The 21,061-nt window shown below is 39.3% G+C and overlaps 1 protein-coding gene across 1 annotated transcript in view; it reads left to right on the top strand.

Moving 5' to 3' along the window:
• Positions 1 to 19,004, top strand: part of slc4a8 (solute carrier family 4 member 8) — a 37,674-nt gene extending 18,670 nt beyond the window's left edge. The window contains exons 5-25 of the mRNA XM_017719686.2: positions 175 to 335; positions 2,504 to 2,692; positions 2,833 to 2,921; positions 4,280 to 4,437; positions 5,031 to 5,118; positions 5,200 to 5,346; positions 6,723 to 6,823; positions 6,958 to 7,132; positions 7,263 to 7,396; positions 8,213 to 8,458; positions 9,553 to 9,658; positions 10,053 to 10,214; positions 11,042 to 11,155; positions 11,295 to 11,456; positions 11,595 to 11,846; positions 15,026 to 15,094; positions 15,282 to 15,455; positions 15,760 to 15,891; positions 16,063 to 16,178; positions 17,110 to 17,218; positions 18,379 to 19,004. Coding sequence (XP_017575175.1) covers positions 175 to 335; positions 2,504 to 2,692; positions 2,833 to 2,921; positions 4,280 to 4,437; positions 5,031 to 5,118; positions 5,200 to 5,346; positions 6,723 to 6,823; positions 6,958 to 7,132; positions 7,263 to 7,396; positions 8,213 to 8,458; positions 9,553 to 9,658; positions 10,053 to 10,214; positions 11,042 to 11,155; positions 11,295 to 11,456; positions 11,595 to 11,846; positions 15,026 to 15,094; positions 15,282 to 15,455; positions 15,760 to 15,891; positions 16,063 to 16,178; positions 17,110 to 17,218; positions 18,379 to 18,390 — 2,896 coding nt within the window. The 3' untranslated portion in view covers positions 18,391 to 19,004. The remainder of the gene's footprint in view (positions 1 to 174; positions 336 to 2,503; positions 2,693 to 2,832; positions 2,922 to 4,279; positions 4,438 to 5,030; positions 5,119 to 5,199; positions 5,347 to 6,722; positions 6,824 to 6,957; positions 7,133 to 7,262; positions 7,397 to 8,212; positions 8,459 to 9,552; positions 9,659 to 10,052; positions 10,215 to 11,041; positions 11,156 to 11,294; positions 11,457 to 11,594; positions 11,847 to 15,025; positions 15,095 to 15,281; positions 15,456 to 15,759; positions 15,892 to 16,062; positions 16,179 to 17,109; positions 17,219 to 18,378) is intronic.
• The last annotated feature ends 2,057 nt before the right edge of the window (positions 19,005 to 21,061 follow it).

Below are 21,061 nucleotides of genomic sequence, written 5' to 3'. Positions count from 1 at the left end.
ATAGTATGCAGTTGCAACACGGCTTATCACTTCAACATGAACAGACTGTGTGTTCTGAATGTGCAGTCATACATAAAAGTCTTCATGCATGTCACATTATCATACATAATAAGACTTAATATTGTGTGTGTGTGTGTGTGTGTTTGTGCGTGTGTGCGTGTGCATGTGTTTCAGGTGGTTGAAGTTTGAGGAGGATGTGGAGGATGGAGGGGAAAGGTGGAGTAAACCCTATGTCGCTACTCTCTCTCTGCACAGCCTGTTTGAGCTGCGCAGCTGCATCATTAATGGGACTGTCCTGTTGGACATGAGAGCGGACTGCATTGAGGAGATAGCAGGTCAGTCAGGGATCAAATGGTAAATGTCATAGGTCATATGTTACACCTTAAGCAGCTAAGGAACTTGCAAAGGTGATATTACAAAAATAAATTTGCTTATTTAGTTTTTTTTTGCTCTTGACCAGTGAGGGTTATGTATCTAACATGTAATGGAAATGTATTGCCCCCATTCAGCATTGTGTAAACTGCATGCTTAAAAACTGCTACAATCTATTAAGTAATATTGAATAGACAAATCTATAACATTGGTTAAAAGTGGCTATATGCTGTTGTTAAATAAAAAAACAATAAGTACCAATAAAATAATATGGGATAATATAAACTAATCATCATTTTATCTGCACAGGTTTGGTGGGCTTTATGTTTTCTTTCCAAACATGTAGGAGAACACCTGATTCCACTTGTTTAATCAGTTGGTCTCTGTTTTTAAACGAATGATCAGATGTCCTCTTGCTTTGTTGAAATGAAAATTTCTGCATTTGCAGATAAGATTAGACACACCTGATATAAGCTGATAAGTTGAAGTCCACTTACAATATATGTGGTTTTATGTGCCACAACCAGATACCTAGCATGTAAAACTGAATTGCATCAGTTCACTACCTGTTTTTGAGCTGAAAGATACAGGGTGAAAAAAAATTGTCCAGTAATGTATGACATCACAAACACAGTTTTCAAAATGAGCTGTTTTTGCAGTTTACCTTTAAAAAACCAGACGTGTGGACCAGGGAGTGAGCAGGACATTTTGAAACGTTAATAATGTTTAATACGTGCTACATCAGGGATTCACAATCCCAGTCCTGATGACTCAGCACTATGCTCATTTTTGTGCTTTGTCTTTTTGAGACTCAACTGATCCAACTCATTAACTAATTAACAAGCTCCATGATGGCGTGTTCAAGTGTGTAGTGTACAGAAACTGCAAAAATGTGCAGAGCAGAGGGTCATCGGGACAGGGATGGGGGAATCCCTGTACTACACGAAACACTTTTATTATACTAAATTGATAAAATTTCAGTTTTCCACAATATGGGCCCTTTAATATTTGAATGTACGTTTTTTTTACATTTTAATGTGCCTGTTTTAATTGAATTTGCAGAGCATTTGAATTTCTAATTCTATTTCGTCATTACTAAAGGCCTCTGCAAAATCATCTGCACACAGATTGGTTGCCGGTTTTATCACTGAGCAGTCTTAGAAAACAGAATGAATGCAATTGTAAAGAGAGCTGTGTTCAGATTAAGGCTCAGGAACTGAGAAAGGCAGGTGTGTGTGGGCCTCGTGGCTGGACAGAATATCAACAACCTCACTTCGCACACACCCTCCTACACAGCCAACAGACACACAGGGAACACACACAAATGGACTCACAGCATGACTGTCAGACACATCATTAAGAAAGGGAGAGAGAGCAAGTAAGGTAAAGGCAAAAATTAGAACAAATGAGAAATGAATAAGTGATACAAACTAATCTCAGTTTGAGTTCGATACAAGATTCGTTTAGAGCAAAAGGGAGAGAGAGAGAGAGAGAGAGCAAGGGAGATTGATTATATTTCAAAGGAGGGAGGTAAGTAGGGATGGAGAGAAGGAAGGAGGACAGATTTGCTGCCTCAGCTCCTAAGGGACAGCTGGGGGGAACTGTGGTAGGAGCTGCAGTAGTCACAGCAATAAATATGCCTAAATAGTCATTAAGCCTTTAAACTGCAGGGTTGTTATTATATATTAATCTTAAGGTGGATTATCCTGTAACTGCTATAAATTATTTAGTAACTGATAAGGTTAATAGAATGAGGAATTGAAATGTGGGTCCATATACAACTCCTTAGAGTTTAAGGCAAGTGTAGTGAACTGGTGGTCCTGGAGTCTAGCCCAGTTTGTTCTTATCACACAAACTGAAAATGGTTTGAATTAGGTTTGACTGATTTCAGTCTTTCATGGCAGTTCCTGGAGGAATTTTTATTTTGGAACGTCGTATTTTTTTGTTTTAACCTCAAATTAAAATGTCTGATGTTCACTAGGGCTTTATTCTAGGTAGATAACTCACAGCTATGACTCTTCAACTTATGGTTGAAGAGGATATTTATAGGATATTTTGTCAAAAGGAAGGCAGGCTTCAGTCATTGGTCTCCCCCCAAACTTTAGTTTACTTATTTTGTGTGTGTATGTAGATATGGTGCTGGACCACCAGGAAGCAGCTCATGAGCTGGACGACAGTGTGAGAGTGAAGGTTCGAGAAGCACTATTGAAGAGGCATCACCACCAAAGTGATAAGAGAAGGTCCAACCTGCTACCCATGGTCAAATCCCTCACAGACTCTGGCAGGAAACAGAGTGAACCACACTGCATGGACAAAAGTGGTGAGACTTTCACAAAGTTACAAATGCACATGGATATAGATTTATGTAGACCTCAGATTGACACTCTCTCTCTCTCTCTCTCTCTCTCTCTCTTCTTCTTCTTCTTCTTCTCTCTTTCTCTCATTCTACATCTCTGTCAGGGCCTGCTACTTCTCCTCAGCCTCCTCCTTCAAATGTAGAAGTGAAAAACGCGGCAGGGCAGGATAATGGTCAAGTCGATCTCAGTAAGGTACAAAAACGTACCTTCTGTGTGAATGAGAGTGAGTAAGATAGAGAGAGTGAGAGAGAGAGAGAGAGAGAGAGAGAGAGAGAGGAGCACTGCCGGCCAATATGCAAAGTGTGTCGGCTGTGCAGAATGCTCATTACCTTAAGTCTGTGTAAGCTTGCTTTCTGATTGGCCAAGTGCAGGTTGCTAGGAGCTACAGTGGTGAAGGTTGAGGATGATGATGGTGACTTAAATCCTCTCCAAGGTAACTGAAACAGACATGCCAAGACAAAGAAAAATGCACCATCATAAATGATTGTTCACTCGCAATAAACAATGCCCTAAATCCATTGCTAGGGAACTGAAACGGCAGGGATATAAACAGAACTAAATGAAGGACTGATAGAGAAAATGATGAGTAAACAATGGACAGAGGCAGAGAGCTCAAGAGAATTGTGCATCTGGATACACTCGCTGCATGTGGTAACACTATTGATTACCATTACAACATGTAGGTCACATTCACACAAACACATTTTAGTTAGAGGTTAGAGGTCATGGTACTGCAGCTTGTTTGTGTGATATGTGAGCTGGAAGAGGTAAATGAGCCTGTGTGTTGAAGGGATCCAGAGAGTGTCCTGGGATAGCAGTCACAACAACACAGTGACAATCAGGTTAAAGACCTGAACATCCGCCTAACGCAGACCAGTTAGCTGAAGACCTTGTGGTTGGAACAGATTAGATGATTAAAAATTTTATTACAATTTATTTTTACATCTCTTACAATCATATATGCAATTCCCGATGCTAAAATTTTACCCTGAAAAGAAGTAATTTGATTAAAGACAGGAAGTTAGAAGAACCTTCTTATTCATGTGTTAAAAAATGTGATTTGTGACACTACTGAATAAAAGTTTCAAAAGTTTTAGCTTAGTTTGTTTTACAGATCAAATAAAACACAAAAGCATTAAGAAATTGTATAATTAACTAATTTATGGGAAAGAGTAGCAAAAATGTTTAGAAAACTCAACCAACTGCAGGTCTAAGGGCCATTTTTTACTCCCTATATATTTAATACTGAAAACATTAATCTAGTAAATTCTCCTAACTGACTGCTGTTATAAGTGAATGGTTTATTTGAAGTTCAAACCTAATAATTATTATTAGAATTAATTTTATTGTTCAGGACTACCTGCAAAAGCACATATTGATGTACAAATCCACTTATTAAAACATGCAGGAATACTGTGGAAATATTAAGCAGAATTTGTAGCTGTTCTGTTTAATTTGGGATTTTCAGTTCTGTTTTATTTTCACACATTCACTCAGTGTCATAGCTCAGGTTTAGCCGGAGTGCCTCACAGGCCTTTCTGTCTCTTCAGGTGGATACACACTTCATGAAGAAAATCCCGACTGGAGCTGAAGCTTCCAATGTGTTGGTGGGTGAACTGGACTTTCTGGAGAGACCCATTGTGGCATTTGTTCGCCTGTCTCCAGCTGTGCTGCTGACCGGACTCACTGAAGTACCAATACCAACCAGGTACGCCAAGCATGTGTATGTGTGTGTATGAATGTATGGTGATAAAATAGCCTAATCTAATGTACTAGTTAGTAGAGCTGGCAAACTAGTTAACTATATTCAGTGTTGAAATTATACTTGAAAAATCCTTATTGTTGTTCATACACTGTAAAAAGTGGAACAGGACAGAACTTGATTTCAAGTGTTTTTGAGGTGTGCATAGATGTAAAATATTGCATTTTTAATTTAAACTAAAAATATTGCTTTGCATTGTTTCATTTAAAGTATTTAGGGTTAAATAAATACAGTTAAATGACTTTTCACCACATGAAGCATTTTATTTACTTATGTTATGTCTTAATAATGTTGCATATTAAGCCAGAATATGTGACTTTTATTTAGGTCATACTGTTCAGACCTAAAACTCATCATTGGGAAATGTATATAATAAGTAGGATGAGTATAGTGTACCACTCAGTGTATTCCCATATAGTACTGTAATACTAGCAACTATAATATATATAGTTATAAACACATTTATGATATTATATAAAATATTCTGCTGGTACTTCAATATCAAAACTGTTCTTGGCTGATCAAAACTTTCTTTGTAGGTTTATGTTCATTCTGCTTGGCCCGGATGGAAAAGCTCAGCAGTATCATGAGATTGGCCGCTCCATGGCTACTATTATGACTGACGAGGTACAGCAAAAGCTGATGGTACATTAGCTGTGATGTGTGTGCATTTTGGGATTTATTGATCTTTTGCTCTTTCTTGGTTAGATCTTTCATGATGTAGCATATAAGGCAAAGAACAGGAGTGACCTGTTGGCTGGTATTGATGAGTTTTTGGATCAGGTGACAGTTTTACCACCAGGAGAGTGGGACCCCTCCATTCGCATTGAGCCACCCAAGAGTGTACCCTCACAGGTATGTACACAAATGAAGCAACCTACAAAAGTCCAGTCTCTCTAAAATAGCATTTTAGCATTTTCAAATACAACCAAGTTTACCTGTAGTTATCTTGAAAGTTCATTATAACCTCAGCTATTCATCCACCTGAAACTTCATGCAATTACTTCCTTAATATAAAGTTTTGTTCAGACAAAATGACTGTAAATGTATTGTAATTATATGTACAATGTGTAGAGAAAAGTATGTGGACACCCCTCCTAATAATTGAGGTTAATGTTTTAACCACACCCATTTCTAACAAATATATGAAATCAAGCACATAGCCATGCAATCTCCGTAGACAAACACTGGAAGCAGATGGATCATAGTGAAGAGCTCAGTCACTTTAAATGTGTCACTGGCATAGGATGCCACCTTTGTCACAAGTCAGTTTGTGAAATTTCTGCCCTACTAGATCTGCCCCTGTGAACTGTGCTATTATTGTGAAATGGAAGCATCTAAAAGCAACTACGGTAGACCATTCAAATTCACGGGGGGGGGGGGGGGGGGGGGGTGCACTGAGTGCTGAAGCATAGAATGCAAACATCACCTATTCTCTTGCATCACTCACTGCAAAATTACAAGCATAAGCGCAAGAACTGTGTACCTGGAGAGGTGTGACATGGATTTCCATGGCTGAGCAGCTGCATTCAAACAGAAGATCACTATGTGATGCCAAGCGTCTACTGAAGTGTTGTAAAGCATGCCTCTGCTAGACTCTGGAGCAGTGGAAATCTGGAGTGCTGAATCAATCACTTCGCTGTCTGACAGTCTGATGGACGAACCTGGGTTTTACAGGTGCCAGGAGAACGCTACTTACTGGAATGCATGGTGCCAACAGTAAAGAATGTGCAGGAGAGATAATAGTCTGGGGCTTTTTTTCAGGGTTTTCAGCCCCTTAGGTCCAGCGAAGGGTAGTTTTAGTGTTTAGACAATTATATGTTTTCAACTTTGTGGCAACAGTTTGGGTAAGGCCCTTTCTTGTTCCAGCATGACTGTGTCTTTGTGCACAAGCAAGGTCCATAAAGAGTTTGGCATGGAGGAAGTCCTGTGGCCTGCACAGAGCTCTAACTTCATCCTTAATGAACTGGAATGTTAATTTTGAGTCAGGGCTTCTCATCTAACATCAGTGCCTGACCTCACAAATGACTGAATGGGCACAATCCTCCAAAAGAGTTGAGGCTGTTATGGCTGCCAACCTCATATAAATGCCCATGGTATTAAAATGAGATGTCAAAGAAGTCCATATAGCTGTGATGGTCAGGTGTCCACTCTTTTGGCGATATAGGATACATATGGCTGGTCCATCTGATTTGTTGAAGCTAATTTGCTGGTGTTTGTTATTGGTGCAGGAGAAAAGGAAGATGCCTGGTGTGCCAAATGGGACAGTTGTTCCAGTAGAGGTGGACATACATGGGGAACACCATGGACCAGAACTACAAAGAACCGGGAGGTGTGTATGTGTTCATGTGCGCTCATGTGGATGTTTGGCATGTGGATAATATCTGCAAAATTTAAATTCCAAAAAAAGTTAAAGATATTTATCCATACTGCATGAATCACTCACTATTCTTTCTATCTGTATAGGTTGTTTGGAGGTCTGATTCTGGATGTGAAACGGAAAGCTCCATTTTATCTGAGTGATTTTAAAGATGGACTGAGTCTGCAGTGTGTGGCGTCTTTCCTCTTCCTCTACTGTGCCTGCATGTCTCCTGTCATTACATTTGGAGGACTCCTAGGAGAAGCCACTGAGGGACGCATTGTAAGAACACACACACAAACATGCACAGACGCTTCAGTCTTACACAGACTGTAATTATGTTGTAACTGAGCCCTATTAGCAGTAATATTGGTTTATCAAGGATGCTTCACTTTCTGTCTTTGTCTGTTAGAGTGCTATTGAGTCATTGTTCGGTGCCTCGATGACTGGAGTGGCATACTCACTCTTTGCTGGGCAGCCTCTCACTATTCTGGGCAGTACTGGACCTGTTCTAGTATTTGAAAAAATCCTTTTTAAGTTCTGCAAGTAAGTAGAACATCTGCAAATCACAACCACAAGCAACAAATAACAAAACACTAAAATGCATTTTGAGCTTGTGCCCAAATTTTGCTCTATTTTGAGCCTGTTGTCCTGTTTACCTTTTTGAGCTTTCATGTCTCCTTTTTTGAGTTTTTGAACCATTTTTGTTACTCAGGGAAGCATTTTACCCCGCACCTGCTTCTTGTTTTTTGAGTACACCAAAACCCCCCGTTATATTTTGCATAAACAGATCAAACATATTTCATGGTGTGGATTTTTCGTAGTAACCATCCTATATTCTTCTGCTGCTTTGCATACTCAATAGGCGCCAACTTTTGTTGTTTATAAATGTCTTAGAAACAAATTAAGCTCTTAGCCTTCAGATCAAAATGCCATCAAGATTAAAGATATGCAATATGTATCTAGACACTCAATCTGTTTTTTTTTGTTTTTTTTATTCTATGACTTTAAGATAACCCAGTTCTGCCACAGGCATTCAGTTGTGCATACAGAGCTTGTAAAATGTCAATAGAACAGGAAAAGCTGGAGCAACCACTCATCTTTAGCTAGAGTGGTATTAAGCTCCCCTTATAAATAAAGAGTTTATGGAATTAAATTATGCAACATCCGTACCTGACCTGACTTCCTCAAAGAAATGTTCCAATATCTAGAGTAAAACGTTCCCAGAAGAGTAGAGGGGAGGAGGGAGACTAACTCTTGATTGCAGAGGAAACAGGCTGTGTGGATAGTGTAATAAATAGTTTCTTATAATGGAAATCCTGCTTCTGTTTCTTCTTCTTTGTTTCATGTTTCTCTCTATAGAGATTATGACTTGTCTTACCTGTCTCTCCGCACCTGTATCGGCCTCTGGACAGCCTTCCTGTGTTTGATTCTGGTTGCCACAGATGCCAGTTCTCTGGTCTGTTACATCACCCGCTTCACTGAGGAAGCCTTTGCTGCCCTCATCTGTCTCATCTTCATTTATGAGGCCCTGGAGAAACTTGTGCATCTGGGAGAACTCTACCCCATCAACAAGCACAGTGACCTGGACAAACTTACTCTGACATAGTGAGCACACACACATACACACACACTTACATCTTACCCAATAAATGCTGCATTCCTGTCATAAGAAAACAACATATCTTCTTTAATTAAGAGACCCTTATTAGCCCCACAATGGGGAAATATCACCTCCGCATTTAACCCATCCGTGAAGTGAAACACCACATACACTCTAGTGAGCACACACACACTAAGGGGCAGTGAGCACACTTGCCCGGAGTGGTGGGCAGCCCAATCCGCAGCACCCGGGGAGAAGTCAGAAGTTAGGTATCTTGCTCAAGGACACCTCATTCATGTGCTGTCAGCTCTGGGGATCAAACCGGCGACCTTCCAGTCATGAGGCTGGTTCCATAACCTGCAGCCCATGACTGCCCCCAAGAAGCACCTAGGAGCTGTAAAGTTTGGTGAAGGAATAATAATAATAATAATAATAATAATAATAATATAATAAAGGTATAATGATATAGGGTTGTTTTTCAGGGGTTAGCCTAGGCCCCTTAATTCCAGTGAATAGAATTCGTAACCAAGACATTTTGGACAATTCTGAGTTTCCAACTTTAGGGGAACAGTTTGGGGAAGGCCCTTTTCTGTTCCTGCATGACTGTACTCAAAGCAAGGTCCATAAAGGCATAACTGGGTGAGTTCGGTGTGGAAGAACTTGACTGGTCCACCCAGAGCCTTGACTTCAACCCATCAAACACCTTTGGGATGAACTAGAACAGGGATTGCAAGCCCTACTCTCACATCCAACATCAGGGAATTTTAATTTTAACTCATTCATCAAGAAGAGCATTTGTGAGGTACAAATGCTCTTCTGGATGAATGAGCAAAAATTCCCACAGACACCGTCCAACATCTTATAGAAAGCTTCACAGAAAAGTGAAAGCTGTTATTGTTGCAAAGGTGGGGGGTCATTTTATTGCTTATGGATTTAGGATGGGATGTTATAAAAGCTTCTGTGAGTGTATTGTGTAGGTGTCCAAATACTTTTCTCCACATAGTACATCTAGACTGTTCTCAAATAAGGATGTGTAAACAATACCCATCTTTAGAAACATAATAGGCCTGTGTCTGTTCTCTTGTCTGCCTGTTCTCAGCTGTAAGTGTGTAGAGCCTGACAACCCCAGTAATAAGACTCTGATTATGTGGAGTGAGAGAAACATCACAGCCTCAGCAGTGCCCTGGAGCAACCTCACTGTGAAGGTAACAACACGTCTCACACTCCATCAAACTGTACTCAGATGTCACGCTGAGAGAACATCCTACAGCCACAGAAACAAAGTAGCAACAACTTCCACTAGACCTTCTTGACTAAGAAGTTAACTATACAGTAAAGGCAGATGTTTTCTTCAATGTAACATAACATGATAATAGCCAGTATTTGGAGATGGACATCGTTACATGGACTCTTACATCATAGAGCAGTGTTCATGTTCAAATCGTCGGCCACCGTGTGCTAACTGCAGTGCAGTCGCCTCTCTCTCAGCTCTTCATAGGGAGCACGTTTAGAGCTAATCCTCCTCTTACTGCTCCCTCAGCACCTCTATTGCCAATACCCTCAGCCACAGTGTGTCTCTGTGTGTCTGTGTGTGTGTAGGAGTGTTTAGATTTCCATGGGCACTTTGTTGGGACAGCCTGCGGTCATCATGGCCCCTACACACCTGATGTCCTCTTCTGGTCATCTATTTTGTTTTTTTCCACCTTCTTTCTGTCCACATTCCTCAAACAATTCAAGACCAGCAGATATTTTCCAACACGGGTAAGTCGTATGCAAAAATCTGGACAATCCCGATCAGATTTTGTAAATGAAAATAGGTTAACATAATCCTTACAGGGAACAAACTGAAATATGGCATTTTCTGCTAAATGCACAGTTTCTATTTACTTGAGTTGAATAAGATTTAACATAAAATATGCCAGAACTTTTGCACTGGCCACATTTTATGCTTTATTTTTAAACAATGTGGTATATTTAGCAAATAAATAGTAACTATGCATTAAAATATGCATTCACAATTGTCCTTGGACATTTACACATGATGTTATATGATATAGACAAAACATGACCCCTATATGACTGGTGACTGCTATACATATAGAAAATTGACATGATTTGATGTGACATATTTTGGCAAGTGAAATCATCTTAAACCTAGTCAATAAATCCAAAGTTTCCTATTTTGAGATGGTTGTAAGAATATTATAAGATATAAAAGATATAAAAAGATATAAAACTTATTTGTAGACTTTTCTCCAGTGAAATTCTCTTCGGAACATTATTTCTTGAAATAAGCTAAATTATTTTCCAGTAGAATAAGACATTTTGCTTAAAAAAGTTAAAGTTAAGTTAACCCTCTAAGAACCCTCATGCAGAACATAGCTCAGAATTCCTATATTTCATCAAAAAAAATTGCGATCAGTTAGAAGCACATTTGCAGCACTCTGTGAAATTTGCATAACAAACACTTACATTGTGATAACAATTAACAAAGCATATACAATTCAGCCCTAATACGAAACAAAGACTGATACAGAATATATACTTTAAATAGATTTCTCTCTTTATGTGTATGTGTGTATATGAAGGTGCGATCTATGATCAGCGATTTTGCTGTCTTCCTCACTATCGTTTTCATGGTACTGATTGACTATGCCATTGGAGTTCCATCCCAAAAACTACAAGTTCCCAGCAAGTTCAAGGTATAAACACACATATACACACTCTCATAACTTAGACACACTTCAACACTGTCTTAAATATAACATATAAGTATACATATATATGTATGGAAAACTTTGAATCAAGTTTTATAAGTGTGTTCCTGGTGATTTTTGGTAGCCAACACGGGATGACCGTGGCTGGGTGATTAACCCAATTGGCCGGAACCCATGGTGGACAGTGCTGGCAGCAGCAATACCGGCCCTACTCTGTACCATACTCATCTTCATGGACCAGCAGATCACCGCTGTCATCATCAACCGCAAAGAGCACAAACTGCTGGTGAGACACAGTGCATGTGTTTCAAAGTGTTAAAAAAGTGCAAATGGTTTCAAAGCCAGTTTATGAAAAATAGAATTGCCATTGTTAGAGCTCTTTTGTCAGAGCTTTAATTCAAAGTGTCTCCCTTTGTGTCTGTAGAAAGGCTGTGGGTACCACTTAGACCTGCTGATGGTGGGGGTGATGCTGGCTGTGTGTTCTGTAATGGGCTTGCCGTGGTTTGTGGCAGCAACTGTGCTGTCCATCTCGCACGTGAACAGTCTGAAACTGGAGTCAGAGAGCGCCGCTCCCGGAGAACAGCCTCGTTTCCTGGGCATAAGAGAGCAGAGGCTAACAGGCCTGTTAATCTTTTTGCTCATGGGCTGCTCAGTGTTAATGACTGGTGCTTTACAGGTAATCAGACTGTGTGTTTTTTCATAAAATCAGTACAGGAATTTTTAATTAAGAGCAAAAAGGTACATGCATGCCATTGTGCAGCTTCTCTAGTTGCTAGGGATGGATGATTAAACGATAACAATATTGCAATATAACTTTCCTCGATATGAATATAAGAAATGTTCAATAAATGTTCAATATAATAGAGCATTCTCACACTTCTATGTTGAGCGCCTCCCCTGGTGGCATTTTCTATTGCAAGGAAAGCCATACTACTCTGCTGTCACAATAAGAGGGCGAACTTCCAAGTTTTTCGACATGATAAGAGAGGGAGGCGGCGATGAGTATCGTGTTCTCATTTTGAGTGGACTAATCTGTAATCTGTTCTCCTGTGACCAAGTGTGAGTGACATAACTGTACTGTCCTACTATGAACTCACCTCTTTCCTAACATCCAAACAAATTTTAGCAGCATTAAATCAGGTCTGCTCCACACAACTACAGTGCAGTGTTACAGCACTCAAGTGCATTCCCAAGCAACAAAAATGAAACAAAGACGTGGGTTCATGCAAGTTACAGCACAGATCTAAACGAAAGTAAACTGAAAATTCTGTTTGTGTGGTTTCGGTTTAAACGTACCTAAAAGGGGGTGTTATTTGTCTAGAGTTAAAGAATCACACTGCAGTTAATGCTTTTACACAGCAAGCGTCAGATGTATTGCGGTCCACCTCTCAAACTACTACGATAGAATAGAAAAATCCAGATGTCTTCTAACTGGTGTTTGAGTACTGTGATACATGTGACATGGATGTAATAGGAGTGATGGCAGTAAGGCAGTGTGATTAATTATTGACCTACCGAGCCAGCTAATGTTTGCTGTTCATACTAAGCTGACATTGTTGAGTTTAAAACTTATAACCAGACAGCCTAGTATTCGTCACCAGACAGCTAAAAATGATTTGTTTTCTTACTTAAATTATGAATATTCCAAAAACTTTCTCCCACTCTCCCATGACAGTTTTGTGAAATGTTCCACTGTGTTTAGCAAATGTTTGTCATGTTCTGACCATAAGACATATGCATAGAAGTTACAAATGACAATCAACCACTCAGGAGCAATTAGCCTTCAAACTTGAAAGAAATAACAATTTGACATTTATTGTATTTATACAGAGTAATATGAACATTTTTATCACAATAGAATTTTTGGCCATTTCGCCCAGCCCTACTAGTTGCTTACAAATGGACAGAACTTTTGGCTTTGTGTTGTAAATGCTGTGCCCTGATTCCTGTCACTGTAAAGGAATCAATGTGCAGTAGATTTCTCTAACTAGAATGTTTTTCTTCAGGGGCACCCTACATGACCTGGTTTACTTCTCAATAAGTCACTTATGATGAAACAACTGGAAAAGGAATTCCACTAATTCTTTAACATTTCTGCATAATTAAATAGAGCAAAATCAGCCAGAGTGGGTTGATGTGAAATGCTGCATTCCTGAGAAGCTTACAGATTCAGAATTGTTCACAGTGTTGGTTGGAACCCAATGTCTGAAAAGTTTCATGTCTTAAAAGCTCCCTCACAGATGGGTATTGCATGGAATGGTTATGAATATGCTCTCCAATGTCTGAGACATTGTTTTATTATAGTTTTGAGAGAAGCTTTTGACCTAAAATGTCATTTTTGAGTCAATCATGGTGGAGAGATGCAATGTATTTCCAAAAGTATTCACTCACCAATCCACATCATTGAATTCAGGTGTTCCAATAACTTCCAAGGCCACAGGTGTATAAAACCAAGCACCTAGGCATGCAGACTGCTTCTACAAACATTTGAGAAAGAATGGGTCGCTCTCAGGAGCTCAGTGAATTCCACCATGGTACCATGATAGGACACCTGTGCAACAAGTCCAGTTGTGAAATTTCCTCGCTACTAAATATTCCACAGTCAACTGTCAGTGGTATTATAACAAAGTGAAGCGATTGGGAACGACAGCAACTCAGCCAGAAAGTGGTAGGCTACTTAAAATGGCAGAGCAGGGTCAGCAGATGCTGAGGCGTATAGTGTGCAGAGGTCGCCAACTTTCTGCAGAGTCAATCGCTACAGATATCCAAACTTCATGTGGCAGCGTAGAGAGCTTCATGGAATGGGTTTCCATGGCTGATCAGCTGCATCCAAGCCTTACTTCACCAAGCGCAATGCAAAGCGTTGAATGCAGTGGTGTAAAGCGCCGCCACTGGATTCTAGAGCAGTGGAGACATGTTCTCTGCAGTGATGAATCACGCTGGCAATGCGATGGACGGGTCAGGGTTTAGTGGTTGCCAGGAGAACGGTAATTGTCTGACTGCATTGTGCCAAGTGTAAAGTTTGGTGGAGGGGGATTATGGTGTGGGGTTGTTTTTCAGGAGTTGTGCTCGACCTCTTAGTTCCAGTAAAAGGAACTCTTAATTCTTCAGCAGACCAAGAGATTTGGCCCCAACTTTGCGGGAACAGTGTGGGGATGGCCCCTTCATGTTCCAACATGTCTGCGCACCAATGCACAAAGCGAGGTCCATAAAGACATGGATGAGCAAGTTTGATGTGGAAGAACTTGACTGGCCTGCACAGACTCCTCACCTCAACTCAGTAGAACAACTTTGAGATGAATTAGAGCGGAGACTGTGACTCAGGCCTTCTCGTCCAACATCAGTGTCTGACCTCACAAATGCGCTTCTGGAAGAATGGTCAAAAATTCACATAAACACACTCCTAAACCTTCTAATCCTTCTCAGAAGACTTGAAGCTGTTATAGCTGCAAAGGGTGGGCCGATATCATATTAAACCCTATGGATTAAGAACTCAAGCAAATACTTTTGGCAATATAGTGTATATGAAGGTTGCTGTAAGATAAAACAGTCCCAAACAAAAACATTTTTAAGATTTACCCCCATTTTATCATTATTAACTTTAAATATAAAAACTCAGAAGATGTGTAGGTTCTTTGGTGGTTTTGGTTAATACATACAATGGCTGTATTTTTTTTGTAGACATTGTGACCCCTGGGTTCTGTCACCACCACTGTAAAGAAATCTGACTCAATGTCACACATTCTCAGTGACTTTATTTACATCTCAGCAATTGAATTATGTTGAACTTTTTAACAAATTACAGAATTCTTTGGAACTCCTTTTTAAGTGTTCATCTCTCCTGTGTTTCCACAGTTCATCCCCATGCCGGTTCTATATGGAGTCTTCCTCTATATGGGTGTCTCATCTCTGAAAGGCATTCAGGTACTGCACCCTTCACCCAAATGCAGAGTGACCTGTTCATAAAAGCACACCCTCACTCTCAAAACTCTCACTGACACACTCATTGATGTATGTAGTGATTACTTAGTCCATAATGAACAAACATTCACTCACCCATCTCTCTCTCTCTCTCTCTCCATACATATATGTCTCTCTTTCTCTCTCTCAGTTTTTTGACCGTCTAAAATTGTTTGGGATGCCGGCAAAGCACCAGCCGGATTTTATATACCTTCGCCATGTCCCACTTAGGAAAGTCCACCTGTTCACTCTTGTTCAGCTTACCTGCCTCGTACTACTGTGGATCATCAAGACCTCTCCTGCTGCCATCATATTCCCCATGATGGTAGGCCACTTCAGTGCACTTTCTCCCACACATCTCCCCCAAATAGCATTTGTGTCAATGCATCTTCCCACAACTTTTTAACCTCTTAAACACTAAGGATCTGTCAGTGGGTCAAGACTTCTGTTCTCGATTGTCTTAAATACATACCTTAAGCTTCATAGCAGATACTGAGAAATTTATAGAAATTACTGGATAACAAGTGTCTGTTTGAAGTGAGTACATTTTGCCTGTTGAAATTTTGGGTGCAGTCAATAGATGTTAGCTGTGACTGTTTGAGCTCTAATTGTGTGCTGTGTGATGCCAGGTACTGGCACTAGTGTTCATTCGTAAGCTGTTGGATTTCTGCTTCACCAAACGGGAGCTCAGTTATCTTGATGACCTCATGCCCGAGAGTAAAAAGAAGAAACTAGACGATGCCACTAAAAAAGCAGAAGAGGTACGGTGCCAGTTGCACCACACCAAACACCTAGCAAACATGTTGTACCTTTCAGTGTCGATATTCTAATCACAGCAAATTAGTAGATTTTGACTACCGGTTTTTGAGTGGCGTGTATGCTGATGGTCTGAGCATTGAAACGCGTGTGTGTGTGTGTCTGTTTGTGTGCAGCAAGAGTCACAGGAGATGTTAGTTGATGACTCTGACAGAGGAGATGACAAGAGCACAGTGGAGATCCCTATGGAGAGCAGCAAATCACTACATTCACCTAAAGCACCAGACCCTAGGTAACACTCTCTGTTATCTCCCTCAAGCTTTCTCTCTGTCTCTCTTTTAAAAAAACACACAGTCAGAAATAATGATATAGTTACACCTAGTAAACAGCAAAATAGTAGTTCATCTGATCTACAGGGTTACATTCTTCCTAAAATATTCATTTTGTTATTACTGATATACCGATATTCTATAAAATAATAATGATGTGATAATGTGATGTACAAACAACGCAAAACATGCTAAGTCCCTTAGATCCCATGTAGGGAGTTAAAGTCTGTGTTAAGTTAATTCAACATGTTGTCAAAGGAGCAGACATCAGAATGTAAGAAGAGTCTTAAAGAGTTAAAGGGGGAGTGGAAGGAAAAGCAGTCTCTTGGTATTAGCTGCTAGCCATTAGCCTAGAATGGGGACTAGCCAGCTTTCCATGCATGCTGCCAAGGTATCCCTTACTCGGCCAGCTGCTTCAGGCAGTTTCGGGTCCAGTCATCATGGCTCATAATAATTCGTAGATCTCAACATGCTTGAGTTTAAGAGAAGCATGATTGAGAGAAACAACTTGAGAAATTTGGACATAAAACACCATTTAGCACTGTATTTGCTGGGAAGAGAAGCTGCAGTGTGCTTACATGCCCTTGTCATTATTTTGTTAGTAATCTATATTATTAATTTCTGTTTTTCCTATTTTACCCAATAAAACATTTTTTACAATGTATATTTATTTCAGTTGTTAAATATGCTTCTTACTAAAAGGAAGACATTCTAGAATAATTTGTCATTGTTAATCTAAAAAATTGGTTTACTTAAGCATGCAAAGTGGTTTTATTTCATACTGCCTACTACCCCTTCTCCAATCCTTACACCTCTCCTCATGTCCTGTCCTCTCCTCATGTGTTTTCTCCTCTCCATTCCTCTCCTTATGTGTTTTTCCCTCTCCTCCCCTAGGACTGACCCCTCTGATATTAACATCTCTGATGAAATGTCTAAAACTACTGTGTGGAAGTCTCTTAGCTCCAATCACAAGGACACAAATCGATCATCAGGTCACAAAAAGGCAAGGAAAAACACACACATGCACACAGCCGTCTGCTTTGATGTGTGATATGTTGTGTATCTCATTCTCTTTCTAGCATCTCACTTAGGTCTGTTCCCTTTTTCCTAATTGTCCTAATTCTGTCAGCCAGACTTTGCCATGACTGTCTTCCTGATGTTGCTGTCTCTAATTAGTCTTTTATAGATCCGCAGTGAGCTCAGAAATTTCAGAAGACTTTAGTAATAGTTGATGAAATTTACCTCATGTTCCGACAGCTGTGACAAAAATATAAACTCAGAAAAAGTGGGTCCCTGTGGCTGCTGCAGGCTCTTTAAATGCAAGAAAACAACCGCCAGCATTCTGCTAATCAGGACAAGGCTTATCTGCTTGCCTGTCAATTATTTGGGGGTTTTATGAAGCTCCAGGTGAAGCACTCAATGCTCAGTTTCTGTGATGATGTTGCTTTCAGAGACAGTAGTGGAAGCACTGCAGAACTCACTAGTGAATGATGCAACAGGGGATACAAGGGAAGCATGCTCCGTGGATACTTTACTCTGTGTTTACACATTCTACTGCTTTTTGGCTGAGCTATTGTGGCTCCAAGATGCTTCCAATTTACAATAATACCACTTACAGTTGACCAGGGCAGATCTAGCAGGTTAGAAATTTCATGAACTGATTTGGGGCATCCTATGACAGTGCTAAGTGACTGAGGTCTTGAGTATGATCAATTCTACTGCCATCATTGATCGATAGAGAATTTATGTGCTTGATTTTATCTATTTTATTTTTTCAGTAATGGCTTGTACACATAGTCTTGGGTTGTCTTCTAATTGAAACCTCTGGATTTTTTCACATCTGAACCAAGAATGTTATTTGATCTCTCAAAGATGAAAGCTTTAAGTACTTTTTGTCTGATAGTGATATTTTGGTGGCCTACCATGTCTTGCATGGTTGTTAGGTGTCCAGTTTTGCAAAAAAAATTTTTTTTTACTTATTTCTTATTTTGACTTTCCCCTTTCTTATGCCAGTGGATTATTTTACATCTAATCTCTTTACATCCAGAAAAATCTCCTGAAAATTAAATTATAAATTATGTTTGTAAATGGATAAATAACTTTGCCCTTTTCTCCCCCCTCATTTTCTTCTCTGTATGTGTGTGTGACTGTTCATTCACACAGGACTGCCAGTGAGACGGACCCATAGGACTTGTTCAGCCATTGGAAACAACTCACAAAGACAGATATAGTCAGACAAACATCCTTTCTCTTTAATGGTCTGGTTTTAATCATACTTTCACTCAAACACACATGCACAGATTCAAACAAAATGTACCATAAATCCTCTTAGTCATGAGGTGTGAATGTACATTTGTGTGAGTTTAGTGTATGGATGTGTGTGTATGTACATGTGTATAGAGGAGTAGCAGAGAGGAGTAGAGGCGTATACTGCTCTAAACCAAACCAGGTTATTTTTAAAATGTGTCACATTGAGTAAACACTGTCTATGACGTCACAGTACTGTGCCATATTTGTGTATTTTATTTTATGGTGACATTATGAATTTGTAGAACAATACAATGGATATTGTTATAGAAATTTTAAACTTAAATTACTGTTGGACATACTGATGTATATGTGTGTCGTGGTGCGCTGTCAAAAAATATGAATAATCTCAGTAATAAGAGTAGCGTGTCTTACAAATGCTTCAGCCAGGTGATTGATTAACCATTTTAAAATCCAAAACATTAATGTGCCTGAAGATGCAGATAGTCGCAGCGCAAAAAACATTTACTGGATACATGTGGTGGGGGGTGGGGGCGGCGTTTGGGGTTGGTGGGGGGGTTAATGTATTGAGCCACATTAGTCATAACTGATAAATGTGACCAGTCCAGAACCTATCCATTTTGAGTAATTGTTTTATGCTAGATAGTGTTAAAAATGAGCAATAAAAGGAAAGCAGGGATGATCATAGATAAACGGAGGTTGGGTGATCATCAAATAGCTAATTTTTTGGCATCATTTTAAAAGCTTCCCTTCATTTGCAAGCATACCTCTTAATGAGCACTATATAGCTGAATTAAACAGATATAACAACATCTGTTTAAGCACTGATGAAAAACACATGACACAAAGAAAGGCTCCTCAGGTTATAGAGATTGAATCTAAAGCCACACTCTGCAGTTTTAAAAGCCATTTTATATGTGTAAAGCCCTGTACACATTTAAAACAGTTTTATTTAGATATTGTGAAAGGTCAGAGCAGCATTCTTATCTCATCTACAGTAAATGAGAGGTTTTGATTGCATTGTGTACAAACAGAAACAATGCAAATAAAGCTATTAGAGCATCACAACATGCTTTTACAGGTTACTATTTGTTCTTCAGGTCAAGTGGTCTTTATGGTCATTTCTCAGTATGACATGTATACATTGGAAAGAAGTGTCATTCTTCAAGCCCCATGGTGCAACACACAACAGTAGCATCTAGTCTGTTCATGAATTTGAGGGACATAACAAAGCACCCATCCCTTTCTTCAGCTTTATAGCAAATTAAGTGGCGGGGTCACTTGTTTTCACAATATTTTAAACACTTATTCCCTTACATCTTTATAACAGGCCGTCCTGTTGTTTTTTTACTTGTACCATACTTTTAAATATAGGTGCCATTTAAGTTGAATTTCAGGACCGAAGAATTTCACAATTTTAACCTCAATAAAATGAATCTTTATTTGTAGTTGCACTTTGTGTAGATATACAACAGATATGATTTTCTATTTTTAAGAGAATTATGTCAGAGAGCATAATTGTGTATTTATTTTAGTAAAATTTCTTTTTATATGTATTGAAAAAGCAGCTCAGTGAATGCAGTAAGAAATGGAAAGTTGAACATGAGTTAATAACAGAAATGTATTTAACTTACAGTGATAGAGAAATAGCCGTGGCATGTGTGGAACACAAACTGGCAGCCGATTCCATAAAATGTCCATTGGGCAATACTTAAAGAGCAAAATGTAGTTAAAGAATATTTTAAAAGGAATGTACTAAAACACATTCTAAGGTCATCAACACTGCATTGTTGTTGGCGTCCAGGTTTTAAAGATTGTATAAGAAATAATAACGTACTATAAACTTGATTCAGATTGTCAGAGCATATGATGCTCAGTAGAATTACATTTTGCCATTTAAATGTTGGTCTGTTAATCTATGAATGTCAGATATGTCTTGAAAAGTCTCTGGATTGAGAGAATGTTATTTTGGCCAAAGCTAAGAAAATATACTGTAACTCAGTGTTTGATTTGAATATTTTAAAAATGTAATTAAGTGCATATTTGTCCTGCCCTGAACGTGCTTTGCATTATTGTTGCCATTGTTATTGAACCCCCAGGATATCTTTGTGATCATGTTCAACACAATTCTCCTGTATTCTACTACCCACAGTTGATTATTGATTTGGTTTATATGAAAATTGCTTATGTAATGGGGTGTTTACAAAAAAGGTCAGTCCAACATCGGACTACATTTCCTGCTGATCTAACTGACTGTCTGACCAAAGTTTCTAATCCATTTATTTGCTGTGCTTACCTCTTACCAGGTAATCATTTAAACCAGCAGCATCTGTGTGTGTTTTGGCCTATATTGCCCTTTCTTGCTCAGACAGCAGAGAAAATCTATACATATACAGTGCTTACCCTGATATCTATTACTGTAATTGCATGGGCAGAAGCAGCAGAGGGAAACTGAATAATGTGGTAGTAAGTACAGAGCGTGTTTGTGTTGCTGTGATGACCAGTATAGTAACACTCAGATTGTTAGATCAGACCTGTTGTCTCTGCAGTTAATAAATGCTTAATTGACTTAAGAATC

The sequence above is a fragment of the Pygocentrus nattereri genome, chromosome 26 (assembly GCF_015220715.1).
Source record: "Pygocentrus nattereri isolate fPygNat1 chromosome 26, fPygNat1.pri, whole genome shotgun sequence".
Classification (NCBI taxonomy): Eukaryota; Metazoa; Chordata; class Actinopteri; order Characiformes; family Serrasalmidae; genus Pygocentrus; species Pygocentrus nattereri.
This window is presented reverse-complemented; position numbering and strand designations above follow the sequence as displayed.